At 34.2% G+C, this 17569-nt stretch overlaps 1 protein-coding gene across 3 annotated transcripts in view; it reads right to left on the bottom strand.

Moving 5' to 3' along the window:
• Positions 1-6056, bottom strand: part of LOC130798169 (serine/threonine-protein kinase ATM) — a 55484-nt gene extending 49428 nt beyond the window's left edge. For all 3 annotated transcript variants that reach the window (XM_057661053.1, XM_057661054.1, XM_057661056.1), the window contains exons 1-9: positions 5837-6056; positions 5628-5736; positions 5401-5541; positions 3787-3948; positions 3493-3691; positions 3201-3354; positions 2948-3105; positions 2654-2741; positions 1389-1492 (exon numbers count right to left, since the gene is read on the bottom strand). In XM_057661053.1, coding sequence (XP_057517036.1) covers positions 1389-1492; positions 2654-2741; positions 2948-3105; positions 3201-3354; positions 3493-3691; positions 3787-3948; positions 5401-5541; positions 5628-5736; positions 5837-5914 — 1193 coding nt within the window. In that variant the 5' untranslated portion in view covers positions 5915-6056. The remainder of the gene's footprint in view (positions 1-1388; positions 1493-2653; positions 2742-2947; positions 3106-3200; positions 3355-3492; positions 3692-3786; positions 3949-5400; positions 5542-5627; positions 5737-5836) is intronic.
• Between the last annotated feature and the right edge of the window lie 11513 nt (positions 6057-17569).

The raw sequence follows: 17569 nt of genomic DNA on the forward strand, positions 1-17569 counted from the left end.
CTTTTTCACCAAGGTATATGAAACAAAAGCTTCTCTTATAGCTCTTTTACCTCATAGCAGTTCAAGAGTAATGAGCTATCCCACAAAGGATATCCACTAAATAAAGACCTTTTTGTTACCACCCTTCTATGTCAATCATCCTTTACTCTTATGGCCTTAATTGTTTTTTTCTTTGACGATTAACATTAGCCTAGTTTGACATGAAGACCTTTTCGTTTGTTGAAGGGCTTGGTTTACTTATTACGTTTAGTTTAGGTTTTCCCATTACGTTTCTCACATATTCACTACTCATAAAGTTTTGTTTAGTTAAAATAAGTTATAGAAAACATACTGATTTCTCAAAGATGATTCCTTAAGCATATTGTTGTACTTGGAAAAAGGACTATTAAGGGTAAAACATCCCCTCACTAAGTCTCAAGGTCCATAAGTTGAATTTTGTCCTTTCAAAGAAATCTTATGTTTCTTGATTATGTATCACATATTTACCTACATGACTATTCGAGGTCATGAGATTTAGTCTTTAGCTCTCCTTTAATCCACTTATGTATAAATCAAGCCCTCATGCTTTCATGGTGCGATGATCATGTAACACTTGATTCTAGCAATACAAAAGCATCCAATATCAGAACTTAAAAAAAAGAAAAGAAGAAATACTTTTGCAAGTCCTTTAGTTTTTCTCCTTCCAAAAGCATACCAAATGCACAATATTGCCAATGAAACCATTTCGCACTTTAAGATTGGTCAACCAACCTATTTTTCTTCATCCAACAAGAACACATCCTTTACATTATATGACCACATGAACTCACTCCATAAAAGGATAAGACAACTAAAAAAAGAAAATCAAACCTTGGGGCAAGGCAAAAGAAAAGATAAGAAAATGATCAAAACATTTTACCTAATAAGGGACAAAAAACAAAGACTTGAAACAAAAATTTCCTTCTATAGAAGGAGGGCGAACCATGGATACATTTCTTCAAGCAGGTTGGAAATACTTTTAAAAGAAAAATACCACACTAGCCAAGCAGGCAGATGTTATCATTCCACTCTAAAAAACCTTTTCAAGAGAAAGACATTCCAAAATTTTCGAGCATGTATCTCCCTCACAATACTTTTAATGACATGAGAAGTCAATATTATAATTACAATGTTTCAAGTCATCATTCCAGACTAAGTTACTAAAACTTCATGGCTCGCAGATTCAAGAAAGGCTTATAGTTCTACAAAAGGAATGCCCATTACCTCTCGAACAAGTTTGTAGGTTACAACTTACAATTCAAACAACGAACAACACAAATCAACAAAAACTATGACATAAAGATATATCCTTTAAGCAATAGGCAGCAGCAATAACACACAAACACAAGATAATTAGCAATGAAGCTTACCACGGCCATTTTCCTCTTGTTAATTGTTCTTTTAAGTAAGTTGCAGCATTTTCCCTCCTTGCTCGTTTTTCAGCTAATGGCCTTTTACTCACACCAACACATGCCTAGCAAGAGTATCATGTCAGAAGCCAAGACAAAAAATTTGCATGGTATGAATATGAAAACAAGCACTATTTTAAAACATTATAATTGGAGGAAAAGTTCTACAAGTACTTACCTCTCTTCTTTTTGATCCTATCTATAAATATTTTGAATAAGTTTCACTTCAACTTCTCTATTGAAACTCCTTTTAAATTTTCCCTCCTTTTAGATTACCAATAACCGAATTAAAATTTCAGATGCCCAATGAAACCTGAATGAACTAACTTCAAAGGAGTGACAAAAAAGAAAAGTCATCCTCCACTATTTTATTTCTATCTAATCCATGCATGTTCAACCGAAAAAAAAAAAAAAAAAAGGAGACGAAAATATGAGTTAGACGACAAAAGTGATATGGGTTAAGGATAAACTTCTAGTACTTCTTAAGGTAATAGATGGGATGACATGAAGCAAATACATCATGAACTAAGGCTTTGGAGTTTGGACTTTGGCATGCCCAAATAGGTAGTGAACAAGACTCAAGATGACATGGTAGAGGGAAATCGCAATTTCAAATATGGAATTCCAAATGTGGATCTTAAGGCTAACAGATTGAGATAAGGAAACAATGGAAGCGTGATAATGCACAAAGTCAAAACCTTAGAAACAATTAGGAGAAAAACAGTACTCGGGAAATTTGACTGGCTAATAGGGAGCATCAAAAGATTCTCTTTCTCACATCCTTAATACATAAGGGTGAGTGCACATAAATTGTTTTGATCTCATCTCAAAAGTTTCATCAAGTTCCTCTACATCCATCAACTACCACTATTTGGAAAACCAAGATAGAGAAGAAGCTTGAAACCTTAGTGGATAGCATACTTGGGTATACAAACAACAAAGTCAATATGCAAATACTGTAGCAAAATTATTTAATATTAGAGGCCAAAGCATGTGTTCTCATAAACCATGAAGGCATCTGGTTCTATTAAGTTAAAAGAAGGCTATACAGGATGTTTCAAAACATGGGAATTCAATGGACTTCTTCACCCTTTATTTTGGTTCATTCTAGTTGCTCACCAATAATAATTTGCATCCATGGTAGTGCAATATGAATTAGTAAGGTGACAACTACATTTTTCAGACACAGCTACTATTATATATAGAGGGGAGACTGCAAAAACTACCCGATAAAAAACAAGTGCTGCTAGCTCCAATAGATTCCGATGAGAGTTTGGCAATTGTCCGAACTTTTCATCCTTTGATGTTTCAGACCTGAGAGGATAATCCCATGATGTATCAATCTATTTCAGCACGCTATTGATCAACAATATTCAATTGTGGATCTAAATGAATCCAAATAGTATAAAGGTTCATATTATATAAAAGGTAAACCAGGATTCAACCGAAGAGTAAAGTGTTGGTCTAATTGTTGTTCAAGCAGCAATGAACATATAAGGGTAAATTGACAAAACGCTAACCGTGAAGCAGAAACATTGGGAATACTACATTGGTCCAACTCCTTGTTAAGTATCTCTGAAAGTTGTTCAACTAAAGAGACACCATCATTATCTTTATCTTCATCTTCATTCACTCTTATCAGATGTAGTTGCAATCTCATATACAATATAAAGGCATCCTGAAAAAAAAATATTAGGTATATTAGTTAAATCCTTAATAGAAAGGAAAGCGAAAAGGTGGCATTGCATTTGACATTAATATTAAGTTAGAAACCTTAAGATCACGATCAGCAATATGCCAATTGTCAAATACAAAACGCTTCACGGATTTATGAATATCCAAGGACTGTCGCCCCAAATTAGGTCCATCTTTTAACAAGAATGAATTTAGACACTCAATTAGCTTGCGAGAAATCCTACCAACTTCCCTGCAAATCACATTGGTGATGTGTAACAAACGATAAAGAAAACCATGGTCAGATAAGAGAAAAAAAAAACAAATAATGATATTATTGGACCAATGATTGAATGACTAAGGGGTGTATATGAAGTATTAAGGAATGCACCTCACAGATTTAAAAATATCGATGAAAAACTCGACTACTTTGTCTCTTAGAGGATTTGAAAAATCTCCCGGGGGATTTTCAATTAGAGAATGTAATGCCAGAACATAACGAAAAACTTCCTCTTTGGGATGATTGGAGTGACAACAATCCTCCGCAATTACACTTGGTACAACTTTTTCCATAAATAGATGAACAAGCCCTTCAAGTAGCAGACAGTAGAAAATCAAACATTCATGAACGAGGCTAAGTCAATATCAAAAGGCATAGGAAACAAAATGATATAGAGCAACTTACCAGAATAGACACGTTTCCTCAAGTGAAAACAATAATCTTGGACTGCCAGAATATGCCTCAGGATAATAGAATATTCAGAATGAAAGCTTGGAGCATCTTGAAAGACATCACAAATGTGATTGAAAAGAGACTTCACGACCGTGATAAGGGGAAGATTATTTCCTATCAGGGTATAAATAGGAAAAACATGAATTTCAATCATGTGCCATCATGGTAAAGGTGAAAGCTAATCACACTTGATTATGCTTTCTCCTCTATTTTCCCTTTCAAAAAGAGGATATATTATCAGCATGCTAATGAAGGAAATACATATTAGAAATCGAATTAGTAATGTCCCAAGTAATTAGTATTCATGATAAAATAATGTTCTTTCTCTATAAGTAACTACTGGCATGTTCTCTCAAACTTATTTTAAGTTCTAATAAGTACAAATCAATTGAGTTTTGTTCTTAGATGTTTTGCCATCACTTTCTGATGCAATTATGGATAACCCACAATCCAAGACAAAGGAAGAAAAGCATAATTGCCTACTAAACTTGCTGACTTTTGCTTGAAGATTAAGGAAGATCGTCTTCAAGATGGACTAATCATGAACATGATTACATGGCAAGGTCAAGAAGGAACAGAGAGAAGTTCCCCAACAGCAATCAAGCAGAACAAAGGGAACATAAGCCTGTTCCCAAGACTAAAAACAGCAAAACATCAAAGACCTCGAGCTGTCTGTCAGCCCATCTTGCAAGCCATAGAACGCCTAGCCTGGTGCACGTATCAGCGTGGAAATCCAAGGGATGGCATCTTTAGACATGAAATAAGAAGCCAAGACTCAGAGGTAACACGAAGAGCCCTCACAAAGCCCACAAGAACGGCTACAAGGTCGTGTACTCGCCAGTTTATTGATAAGGGCTGATCAGTTGTAAAATAGTGTATTTTATGTTCTGTTTTAATATTCATGTATTGCACATGTTTAAATAATAAGGCACGGGGTTATTTATGTTTGTTAGACACCCCAAACTAGCCGTTAGAGCTCTATATAAAGGAGCAACCTTATTGTATCATAATTTTCATTCAAAGTAATTGTTGTTCAATTGTTGTCCTGGGTGAGTTCTTTGTGAGTGAAACAAAGAGGGCATTCGGTTTTTCCACGAAGGTTAAGAGAGTGAATTTTAATCTTAGTGTGAGGAAGAAGCCAGTGACTGAGTGAAGGTCGCTTGTTTCTATCCAAGACATAGAGCCATTTCAAAGGAATTGTTCTTGTCAACCTTCTGTTTCATACAAACAGAAGGCTTGTTCGTGTTCTTCGTTGTGTCAAGACTGTTCTTGGCATCATTCTTGGTAGGATTAAACAGGTTCTTGGATCAACCATCCCCATATTCGCATCACTTTCACTCTAAAATTTTACTCTAAGTAATTTCAATTCAATTTTATTGAACTATAATAAGTTCTGATAAGTTCAAAACAATTCACTTCATTTCTTACATGTTTTGCCCGTCACTTTCATTTTACTATTAGTAAGTTCAATTCGTATTAATAAGTTTAGTTCTAATAAGTTGAGGAAACAAATACCATCACATTTAAATAGAACGCTAAAAAATAATGTTCCAACTATAGTCTTACCAATGCCTTTGCTATCCTGAGTCCGCTGCACCACAATACGAAGAGTTTTAGCATACATTAACTTAGGCACCCGCTTCTTTGCTGATATCTCCTTATTTATACATTCAACCAACAAAGTAATAAGATACGGCCAAGTATCACCTACACATCAAAACAATCAACTTCAAATCCAACAAAATTCAAAAAATCAACACATAGAAACCCTAATTGATGAAATTAAATCTTACATCCAGGAATTTCATCCGGTTTCAGCATTGCAGTTTTTCGACTGAGAAATTTACAGAAATTAATAGATTTTTCGCCTTCTAACCAATTATTCAACAACTTCATTCCATCCTACAAGAATTGGATAAATAGTTCATCAAATTACAGTTTATTGCACGATTAATATCGATGAAAATGATACAAATTCAATAAAATGAGTTAATTAGCGTACTTCACGAGTTTTAACTTTATCGGAAGAAAGCTTGGAGATGATCTCCTCTATGTCACTTGACCTAATCTTTGTCATCATCGAATCCAAAACTGAGTGTGAGAAATGGCGGGAAGCAATGAGAAAAGGGTTTTAGTTGTAAAAGACGGTTTTAGAGAGTGAAGAGCTGACTAGCACGGACCATTTTTTGATTCTTCCCAAGTCCCAACCATCAGATTATTAATACAACAGATATTTATAGTAGTACTCTGTTTTAATTGTTTTAGAGTCGTAGTAGTTTTTTTAGAAATTTAGTTGGTGGTTGATAAAGTGGTGCTTAGTGTAGCACTTAAATAGTTTGTAGTTTAATGACGTTAAAATTTTATTTTTTAATATTATTATTATTTGATAAAGAAGTAGTTTAAAAAGCATTTACAGATTGATATTTGCAAAACCTCACAACATGTAGAGTACAAAAACAAAAATTAGAATTTAAGGTTTTCTTTGTTATGTTAATAATTAAAGTAGTCAGAGCGTCTTTAACATTTTAAAGGCCCTGTGCGAAAAAAATTTTAAATGGCCCTTAAATACATTTATTGCTAAACATCAACTTGACCACAAAAGCATCATTGTAATGCTTTGAAAATATGTTTAGAGCTACTATTATTAAGTAGCGGTTGATTTTTCTTAATAGGAAAATTAAAAAAGTGACCTCGACTATAAAGACTATGAAGCTACTTAAAATGAATACCTTACAAAATAGAATGACACGGACAAGTAAATAAAATTTCAAATGTTTGAAAACAATAAAGTTGCTAATAAGCATAGTGAAAGAAACTCAATATTACACCATTTACACTTTCATAACATAATAACAGTATTTGTTACACGTAAGATGACCATTTAAATACAAGTGAATGGGGTGAAGTATTTCTTTTAATTGTTTAAGTACACCAAAGAATACCTATAATACAAAACTTCAAAAGTCAGAAATATAGTGTCTCTCTGATTATTTAAAATATTCTAATTGTAAAAGTGGACATTTGTACAAAATGTAAGAAAGATGAATTCAACCCTTAAGACTCTAAATCAAAAAATTATACAAAACCCCCCATTAAAGAAGTTGGCTTAAGAAATTAAGGAGATGAATGAAATTTTAAAGTTCTTTTTTTGAAATTAAAGCCCTAATCAAAGATGAACAAAGACTTAATAAAAGATGAAATAAAGTCCCAATTAAAGAAGAATTTTGGAAAGGAAATGAACAGTCGAGGAATCAGGGAATGAGGAATAGGGGTATACAAACTTATGGATAGTTGAAATCTGAGAACTCGAAAGGCGAAATGTATAAAAATTGTATTAATTACCTTAAAAGAAGAAGTTAAGCACTTATGGATAGTTGAAATCTGAGAACTGCTCATGTGGCTCATGTTTGTGAGCCGCAGTGCTATCCTAGAAAAAAGGTTCTTCAGTATACAATATTTGATAATTATAATAAAAAAATATACGTATACTCTCTAATAATATGGTCTAAAAACTCGACATCTATCTAGTAGTGAAAGAGTACACACACAAATTATTGTATGAAGCAGTGTAATTATGAAATGTTTTTTTATATATAGATAAAAAGTACAATTTATATAACTTTTTTATATATAATTGTTGTTATAAGGTTATTTTACTATTAGTTTCATGACATTCTTTAATGGAAAGCTTGCCAATCACACTTTCTAATACCGTGCAAACCACGAACACTAAAGTCGTAATCCAATCCCAAACGTTACCGGCCCTGGATCTCTAGTGCAAATAAGTGATGGGCCCAACTAAAATTCATGATAGTACATTAATTGAAAATTTGAAAAAAATAAGATCATTTAACAACTTTATTCCAAAAACAAGCTTCGTTCAAACTTTATTCTTAAAATAAGCGTCCTTGCCTCCAAACCTAGGCTTGGTGTAAACTCACTCTTACTAACAACAAATTAAAGCAAAATGGTCAAAAAATTAGTAAAAGGTCAAGTCGCTGTTAGTAACAGCGACTTAAGGAGTTGACTGGTCAACTCATATGTCGCTGTTACTAACAGCGACTTAATGCGAGTTAAATTTTCCAGTTCTCCTTCTCCCTCATTTCAGTTTACTTCCTCATTCAACCTACGAGATCTCAATCTTCTTTCCACCATTAAAATTAACTTCAATCCTTCAATTAATCTCATCAAATTCTAAGTTTGTACTACTAATTAGTTCTGTCATCTTCCTACGTTAGCTTAAGGTACTATTCTTTTGTGTTTTTTTCCATTTTCGAAAATTAGGGTTCGCAAAATGTTCATGAACTTTCACAAAAATGCAGGTTCTTAAACTTGCAATTTACTACTTCTTGTTGATCTACAGCTTATTATTAAGGTATGGTTTCATTATAAATTTTTTAGTTCTTGTTGATTTTAAAATGTATGTCATTTATAGTGGTCATATAATATCAAACTCTATGAATATGTCAAATGTACTTGTTATTTGCCACGATCTTCATATTGAGGTTGTTTGTTCATGAATTTAATGTAGAAAATGTTTTAGTTTAATGTAGAGAATGTTTGAATGCGAACCCTAAATTTGAGTTTAATTTAGAGAATGTTTGAATATAAAACCTAAATTTAATTAATGTTGTTATGTAGTATATGTTTATGAACTTGATGGTGATGTTGATTTTGTACGTATTGTTGTAGAAATGACTTCATTTCGTGTGACTGTTGTATGTTTTTGGAATGATTCAATTCTATCAAGTAGTAACAATGTTAAGTATGTTGGGGGAAGACGTAAACTGTTTGCATGCAACTCAAACATGGATTTGAATGTATTTAAACATCTTATATGCTCTAAGATTGGCATTGACACTACAAGAAGTACTGTTAATGTAAGTTTAGTACAATATGAGTGGAGATTTATTAGCTTTTCCGGTTGAGGATGAGGAGGCTATAGATGCAATGTGGGAGTACTCAAAGTCTACCTCTATTCCTTCTTTAGAGTTATATGTAAAAGAGGTACCCCTAGGGAATCAAGATGTCAATGTTGTAGAAACATATGCATTCCTGAATGTAACTTCTTCTGCTCCTTCTCATACGCCCTTCCCTACCCAAGAAACCCAAAATCACATTATACCATCTTCCTCTTCTCCTTCTAATGAACCAATCAACTTCAAACTCAAGTCTCAAATGATGATACTTTTAACTCATAAGACACAAATGCGCCTTGGGGTGATGTTAATAGTGAGAGTAGAATTCGTAGAAGCTCCTTCTGAGGACGATGTAGGTGTTGACGAGGAGGCTCTAGCTAATGACATGAGCTTAGGCAACATTCCAACAATCATTCCTCCTACACCTTATGTACTAGTTTCCCCTCTAGATGAACACGTTGAGGACAACTCTTGGAGGTCTTGGGATTGTGATACAACCTACACCGATGAAGGAGATTTTCAAAAGGGTATGATGTTTGATAACAAGGATGCGTTGTTGGATGCTGTTAGATCATATCATATTCGTAGGAATGTTGAGTACCGAACTGAGAATTCAAATCAAACCGTGCTCACCTTGAAGTGTAAGAGAGGATGTGCTTGGAGGCTTAGGGCTAGGAAGAGCTTCTATTCACCTTCATGGGAGATTGTTACATATAAAGGGAAGCATGGGGGTTGTGTATTAAGTACTGAAAATGTGTCAGCTGGACACATTCATTTGACATCTTCCGTGATTAACAACTTTATTAGAAATTGTGTTGTTAAAGACCCATCAATTAAGGTCTCTGTGGTGCGACAAATGGTGAAAGACCAATTTGGTGTCAAAGTGACCTATAAGCGGGCATGGTGTGCTAAACAGCAAGCCTTTCTCTCCATCTATGGGACATGGGAAGATTCGTATCCTCTTCTTCCACGCTTCTTGAAAGCAATGCAAGTTTCTAACCCCAGGACTGTAGTTGAGTGTTTCTTTAAGGAAGATAATGATGTTGGTGTATACGTCCATCCTAGTATTAGAACTTTCCAACGTGTGTTATGGGCTTTTAAACCTAGTATTGAGGGGTTCAAGTATTGCAAACTCCTTATTGCCATTAACGGAACATATTTGTATGGTAAGTATCGCCATACGTTGTTAACTGTGATTGCTCAAGATGGGAACAAGGGAATCTTCCCGCTTGCCTTTGCTTTGGTCGAGAAAGAATGCATAGCCGCGTGGTCTTGGTTTATAGCGTGTGTTCATAAGCATGTGATGCATAGTGAAGGTAAACAGTATCTGTATTTGAGTATATTAACATAAATACTATGAAACAAATAAATAACATAAGTAAACAACTTGAGTATTTCTTAAGTGTGTTTACATATAATCATAACTACAACTTAGTTAATGTTGAATTGCAGTAGAGATGGATCCAGCAGCTCCAGGCCCTCGAGACCCTATTGTACTGACGATGCAGGCGGATCATGGGAGCAGTGTACTATGGGATGTCCAGGTTAGTGAACTTAGTATTTTAAATGTACATGCCTTTATACTTTAACTTTATGCTAATATAATCTTTGCATTTATGTGTCCGACGTGGAGACCATATACACCAGGCATCCTGACTTTGCTTCGTGGTCCATTGAGGCACGGATCATTCCCTACCTTCAGCGAGCGACGTTGTACGACTTCCACCTCATCGCTTATAGTAGAGTCGATTGGGCGCTAGTCACGGCTTTAGTCGAGCGCTGGCGCCAAGGGACACATACCTTCCACCTACCTACAGGTGAGGCTACTGTCAGTTTACTTGACGTAGCTGTGCTTACACGACTTCCTATCGAGGGACATTCTCATTGGGCAACCGATGAGGAGTGTGGGACGTGGTGTATTTGCCCCACCAATTCTTCCATCCCCACATATGCCTTATGGATTGCAGTGGTCCTTTGATAGACGTACAAGGACCCACACAGGATCGGACGTGGGGTTCTACCGCGATCAACTCGATCTACTTCGAGCTGACCAGGTAAAAAATTCACTACAACTTGTCTTGTAACTATCATATTGCGTAATTTATTAATTACATTTTCACGTGTAGTTTCGATGAGACCCTTACCCCGCTAAGGCATACGCTGCATTGTCTCAGCACTCAGGGATCTTGTCAGGGGCGTGGAGAGCCTCTGTACCTTTGATATGCTTCGACATAGCCGAAGTGCATCTCCCTGAGCGCGTACTGCGCCAATTTGGGATGGTACAGGGCATTCCGCCGCCTTGTGACATAGTGGCGGATCTCCATCACAGCTCATGCAAGGGTCGGGAGCCCAAGAACTGGTTGGAGATCAACTGGCGCCATATAGCTCGTTGGGATCACAGGCTGGAGCTGCTGGCCCAAGGTGCGCCGATCGAGGTTGTAGGCGCACCTACTTCGGCGGATTACATGCCATGGTTCCTCTCCATAACTCGTCGATGGATGACACCACAAGGTATCATCGCGGCAGCCCAGTACGCTCCCGCAGCACCGACGATGATACACTTTGTAAGTATTCTTCAACGTTGATTATTATCCATAGAACGTACATGTTATACATTTCATTAATACTTCAGTCTTAATGCAAGCACAAGTCATTGCATCTATCATCAGCTCCACCCAAGAGGAACCTGTACGGGAGATTACCCAAGGCATACTCCTAGGGACACAGTTTCAGCACTTCATTCCAGAAGTCGTTGTGCCCGACACCACTATGGATAAGCAGGGGTCATCTCCTCATCATGTTGACGTTCATTTTGAGGAGGTAGACTTAACGTGCCCCGACTATGGTGCCGGATCCTCACAGGGTGCTAGATCATCACAGTATCAATCACCTCTCTTACCCGAGCGTCATGCGACGGCCTCTTACTATCGTAGGAGGCGTCGAACCGTCACAGTTAGACGGGGTACAGGAGGAGGATTAGCATTAGTATACTGTTTGTATATATTGAACATAAGTGACATTTAGTATATATTGAACATTTTTACATATTCAATATTTGTAACATTTGGAGTTTTGTGTATAATTTGTAATATATATGTAGATGTATATATTTTTATCGTATTATCACACGTTTATTATGAATGAAATGATGTTAAGTACTCAGAGTTTTCGGCGATGAATCATTCCGCCAAGAATGCAGTATGAATTTAATCAAAAACAAATAGATAATCATATTCAAATAGGGAAATGCTCTCGAAAATTCAACACAATTTCATTCATGTTCAACGAATCCATATCAAATTACATAGTTCATTCGTTCAGTTAAACCACCGCTGCTAACTAAGATTGCTTCTTCAACTTTCTCATAATCCTTTCAATCTCTTCTTTCCTATGTTCCATATCATCTATTTGTCTCTTGAGATTCAATACCTCATCTTTAAGCTCTTGTTTTTCTTTTTCAAGCCGTATTATTAAGTCTGGACTATCATGAATCAATATTACAACAAAGTGATGGACTATCATGAAGCTTTAAGAGTTAGTAATCCTGAGAGCCACTTTACTGTTGTGACTATTCCAGATACATGACCTCCAGTTTTTCAAAGATTTTGTATAATGTACAAAGGTTTAAGGGATGGATGGTTGTTAGGATGTAGGAAAGTATTGTGCATAGATGGTTGTTTTCAAAAGACTTTTTTGGGTGGGATGCTAATGTCAACTGTTGGGAGGGACCCTAATGATCAAAGGTTCCCCTTGGCATGGGCATTTGTAGAAGGTAAGAATAATGAGTCATAGCAGTGATTTTTGAATGAGCTTATGAAAGGGTTTCCACGAACAATGGAGCTGGATGGACAATAATATCAAATGAGCATCATGTATATTAATTAATTTATTTTTTTTAAGTTACTTTGATTGTTACTACTTTGAGTTATTACTAATATGTCAGTTACTTTGATTGTAAAGCATTTTGAGGGTAGTTAACCTAGAACTCCCTCAGGCTGAGCACAGGCATTGTGCAAGACACATATATGCCAACTGGAAAAAGGATTTCAAAGGGAAAGAATTGAAGTTACTTTTTTAAAGATGTGTTAAGTCATACAATGTGGCTGATGTCAATGATGCTTTGCAAGAGATGACTGAACGCAATCACACTGCAGCTGATGAATTTAGGAAGGCTAACCCTAATGTGCCTTATTTGAAGAATCTAACAAAATGTGATACCATAGTTAGCAATATGGTTGAAACATTTAATAATTACATTATGCGTGCTAGGTCAAAGCATCTAATAGACATGCTTGAAGATATTAGGACCATGTTGGTGAAGAGATTGGTGACAAAGAAAGAAGATGCACAGAAGTGGGTGGGGAGCATGTACCCTAAGATTTTAGCATTATTGGAGAAAGAAAAAGAAGAGGCTACTAAATGTACTGTCATGCCAGCAACCACTTCACTCTTTCAGAAAGCTTATTATTTTGATACTCTAGAGGTTGATTTAGATAATAGGTCCTGCACTTGTAGAAAGTGGGATTTGAAAGGTATTCCTTGTCGTTATGCAATAGCTACTATATTCTACAAGCGTTTCGACGTGTTTGCCTTTGTTGATAGATGCTATACAAAGGAGGCTTACCTAGAAGCATATAGTGGATCCATACCACCTTTACCTGGTGATAGGTATTGGCCTAAAATGAATATCACCCTCCTCCCCCCTCCCATTAAATTTGGCCCAGGTAGACCTAAAAAGAACAGGAGGAAATCTGCCCATGAGGATCCTAAAAAACCAGGAAAGTTGATTAGACATGGACTACAAATGTCATGTACGGTATGTGATTTACCGGAACATAATAAAAGAAAATGTCCTGATAAGGAACAATTAGGGAACTCTCACCCTCACCAAAGAGAGGAAGGGGTAGACCTAAAAAGGTTGGTGCAACTCCTTCAACACAATCCACAATCGCTCATGAAACCTCTGCTCAAACCAGTCAATTAGGAAGGGGAAATAAAAGTGTAAGGGGAGGTCAAGGCAGTAGAGGAAAAGGTGGCAAAGGTGTGATGAACAAGGTAATTATGTTTTTTCTTTCTTTCATCTAGATAGCAAATACATTTAATCATGTTAATGATTAAGTTTATTTAACTTCATTCATGTAGGGTAGCATGGCAAGGTCAGTGTCTTCACAAACATCTGTAAAAGTGGTCATTTGTTCAACGCAAGCATCTACCTCGAGTGTACCAAATAATGTGTAGTTACTTGAGTTAAATTATGTTGGGCAATGTAATTATTTTTGCTATATATTTTGTAAGCCATTTGTAATTGACAAGCTTATCTAATCATTTTGTAAACCACTTTGTAATTGGCAAACTTAACTAAGGCATTTTGTAATTGGCTAACTAATCTAATCATTTTGTAATTAGCAAACTAGTTAATTAACGCTTGTAACCTTAATCCTTTTTGGATGATATTTTGTAAGCCACAATGTTGATGGGATATGTATGTAAAGAAAATTACTATTAATACTATGATCAAGTTTATAAGCTTCAGAAATAATAGCAATTTCAATTTGCTTCTTGAAGGGTCTATTGACAACAAACTGAAAGTAAAGGTTGAATTATTAATAAAAATTTCAAAATGTGGGATTATTGGTAGATAATGGGAAATATGTTGGATTATTGTAAAGAAGAAAAAAGATGAGAGGTAACTTGATATAGCAGGTCATTTTCTGAAGGGTTCATTGACAACAAACTGAAAGCAAAAGTTGGATTATTAAAAAAATTTCAAAAGGTGAGATTATTGGTAGGTAATGGAAAATAGGTTGGATCATTCCCAACAATTTTTCTTTATTTTTATTATATTTGTATGTATTTTATTTATTTCTAATCTTATGTTTTTTTGCTAAGCTTGTATAGTAAGATGCAAGCTTGTGGATTCGGTTTCACTCAGTTATTTTCGTTGAAGAACCCTATAATTCGGAGGATCTATTTTAAGTTGAGGGACTCTTTGATTGCATCCTCTTTTTTTGAGTATGGGTTGTCACCTTATTTTCTTTTCCAAACTCTAATCATAGTTTTCTATGGTCAGATACATCATCCACTTAAATATGTTTTAATTATAAATGAGTGGGTGAGTCATCAATTTATAATGAATTTGACCAAATTAAATGGAGTACTACCTTAATACTTCACATAAACAAACCAAAAAACTAAAAAAAAAAAAAAAAAAAACTAAAAGCCAATTTTGATACATAATCAGGAAGCTATTTCTGCAGAGTCTAAGATAACTTTTTCTTACATTGAATCTCTTTTGTTTTTTCTTTTGATCTGATGTCTTTTTACTCAAATTTAAATATATGCTTAATAAAATAAGGATTAAAATTATAAGGATCAAATTTAATTATACATAATCTGGTATTTATCTCTTTTAACGTTTTACTTTGATCTTTTTCTTTTTGGTATGATCTTATAAAAATTTAAGTACTTTAATTTATAATATTAGTATTACAATAGAAACTTGGAAAGGTGGGAAAAAAGACGAGAATAGTATTGTTAATATGATATTAATTAATGACAAATAAATGTTAAGAAGACTTTATCATGTGGCATGCATAATGTTGTCTTAACATAGAGATTGAGCATAGCGTCATTGGATCTAATTTCAAAGAAAAAATATCAAATTTGCTTTAATCTTTATAAAAATCACGATCATTGTTACTTTTACATATTTTAAATAACAAATAAGTCTATTTATAAAGATGTTCAAAGTTATATTATTGTTAAGATGTTCAAATATAAGTACCTAATTAAATCAATTAGATATAAAGTCATTCAAATTCATGTAAGATTATTTTATATTTGTTTTAATGTGTGAAAATTTACTATACTTTCTATAATTTTTGTAAAAAATAAAATGAATTTATAAATATAGAGTACTCACAAACATATATTATTTGAGAATGGTAGGATAAATGACTTAGGATCCTTTTCGTTACTTAAAATGTAATGGAGGGTTCAATATTCAATCTAATGGCTATAATTGCTTGATGGAGTTTTAATAGGGGAAATTTTGATATTTTATTTTTTATTTTAAAATATGTGTCAAAATCCTAATACAGGATAAATAAATGGAAATATCAAAGAGAATTGAAGGGAGTACTAAGTTAATAATTGTAACTAAATTTTTAAGGGTGCACACGGACCAGTTTGGTCTGGTTTGACATTAAAATCAGACTAAACTAAAAATTCGGTTTGAGGAATTTCTAGACCGAATCGGACCATTTAAATCACAAGATCGGATCGGACCAAATCATTCTACAATGGTATGGTCTACGGTTTTTTATTTTAAATTTTTTAAAAATTAATACTATATGTGTTTATGCAAATATTTTGCACCTACAATCACCAAATATAATAATTTGTAATTAATTGATTGCATGTTGAAAAGCTAGGTAGAAACCATACTATGTAAAAATAACTCTCGAAATATCTAGATAGTAACTTTTTTAAAAAAAATTATAATTTGCGGTCACAGTACGATTTGCGGTTTGGTTTGATCTGAAAAATAAAAAATTAAAATTAGAACGTAAACCATAATTTTTTTTGAAAAAAACAGACCGAACTATTTAACCCTAGATTGAACTAAATATTAAAAATACGATTTAATTCGATTTGATTTGTGAATTAAACCAACTTTGTTGAGCCCAACTAAAATTTCACCCGATATATGATAACTACGTAGATTAAGCATATGACGATGATGGTAGTGCTACTGCTAGCTGAATTATAGCAATTAACAAATCTCACCTTTGGCACTTGATGATCTAAATTTTGAGTAGCGGTGTAAGTCTAAGTGATGACTGATGAGTCAATAACCCGGAATTCATACTGGAGTGAGTCTTTGGTTGAAGTGGGAAGGCACGTGTCTTTAAGAGAGAATATATCCTTTGCTTGTAAGAGGAGATGTAAAAGGACCCCACTACATTGGGCCCTTCTTCGTCGGTTGTTTGGCTTTTGCTTTCTTTTTCAAAGACCAAGGAGCCCTTCGGAATAATATTTTCGCTTCTTGGATGCCTTGCTTCCATCACGTCAGACAACGACCACCTACGTTCTTTCTACGTACTAAATTCTACTCTCGTTTGATACAAAAAAAATAATAAAAAAAAATACTCTGGTTTCTTAAAAATTCTCCTTTGTCATTTTAGAGGGTTGTTTTTGTGCTTTTCATAAGCAATTTTTATGTTAATATTATAAATTTAGATAAAAATAATTTTATTTTTTCTTATTTTAATAACTCTTATGATCTCCATATATTTTCTATTAATTTTATTTTAATATTTTTATATTCTTTATGGTCTTTAAATGTTTCATACTAACTTTATAAATATTTATTTATTAATTATGGTCTATGTTTATGGTGTCTAGTTTTTCTATATCAAATTTATTATTTATTAAAATAGTATATCTACTATCTAATTTTTTTTTATTTCCATGAACGAGAGTACTATGTTTTGTCTGTCGCAATTTGCTTCACTTTTCATTTAAGTTTACCACTTATTTTGCAGCATTTTTCTTTTTGGCAATAATCCCACTCTTTCTTTAAATCATATTTACAAATTTGTTATTTCTCCAATTTAACTTTATCCTTTATTTGTTTTCTGTCTTAATCTCCAACTCAGTTTTCATTTCCGCTAAATTTCACCGAATACCTTTTTGGTCCGATTAGAAAGAGTCGGAGGGAGAGTACTTCTTTGTTCTCACATTGCATGGATAAATTAATTTCAATTCAATTTTTTAATTACATTTCACCCAAAACTTTCCAATATATATATCAT

This window comes from Amaranthus tricolor, chromosome 13 (genome assembly GCF_026212465.1).
Source record: "Amaranthus tricolor cultivar Red isolate AtriRed21 chromosome 13, ASM2621246v1, whole genome shotgun sequence".
In the NCBI taxonomy this organism is placed as follows: domain Eukaryota; kingdom Viridiplantae; phylum Streptophyta; class Magnoliopsida; order Caryophyllales; family Amaranthaceae; genus Amaranthus; species Amaranthus tricolor.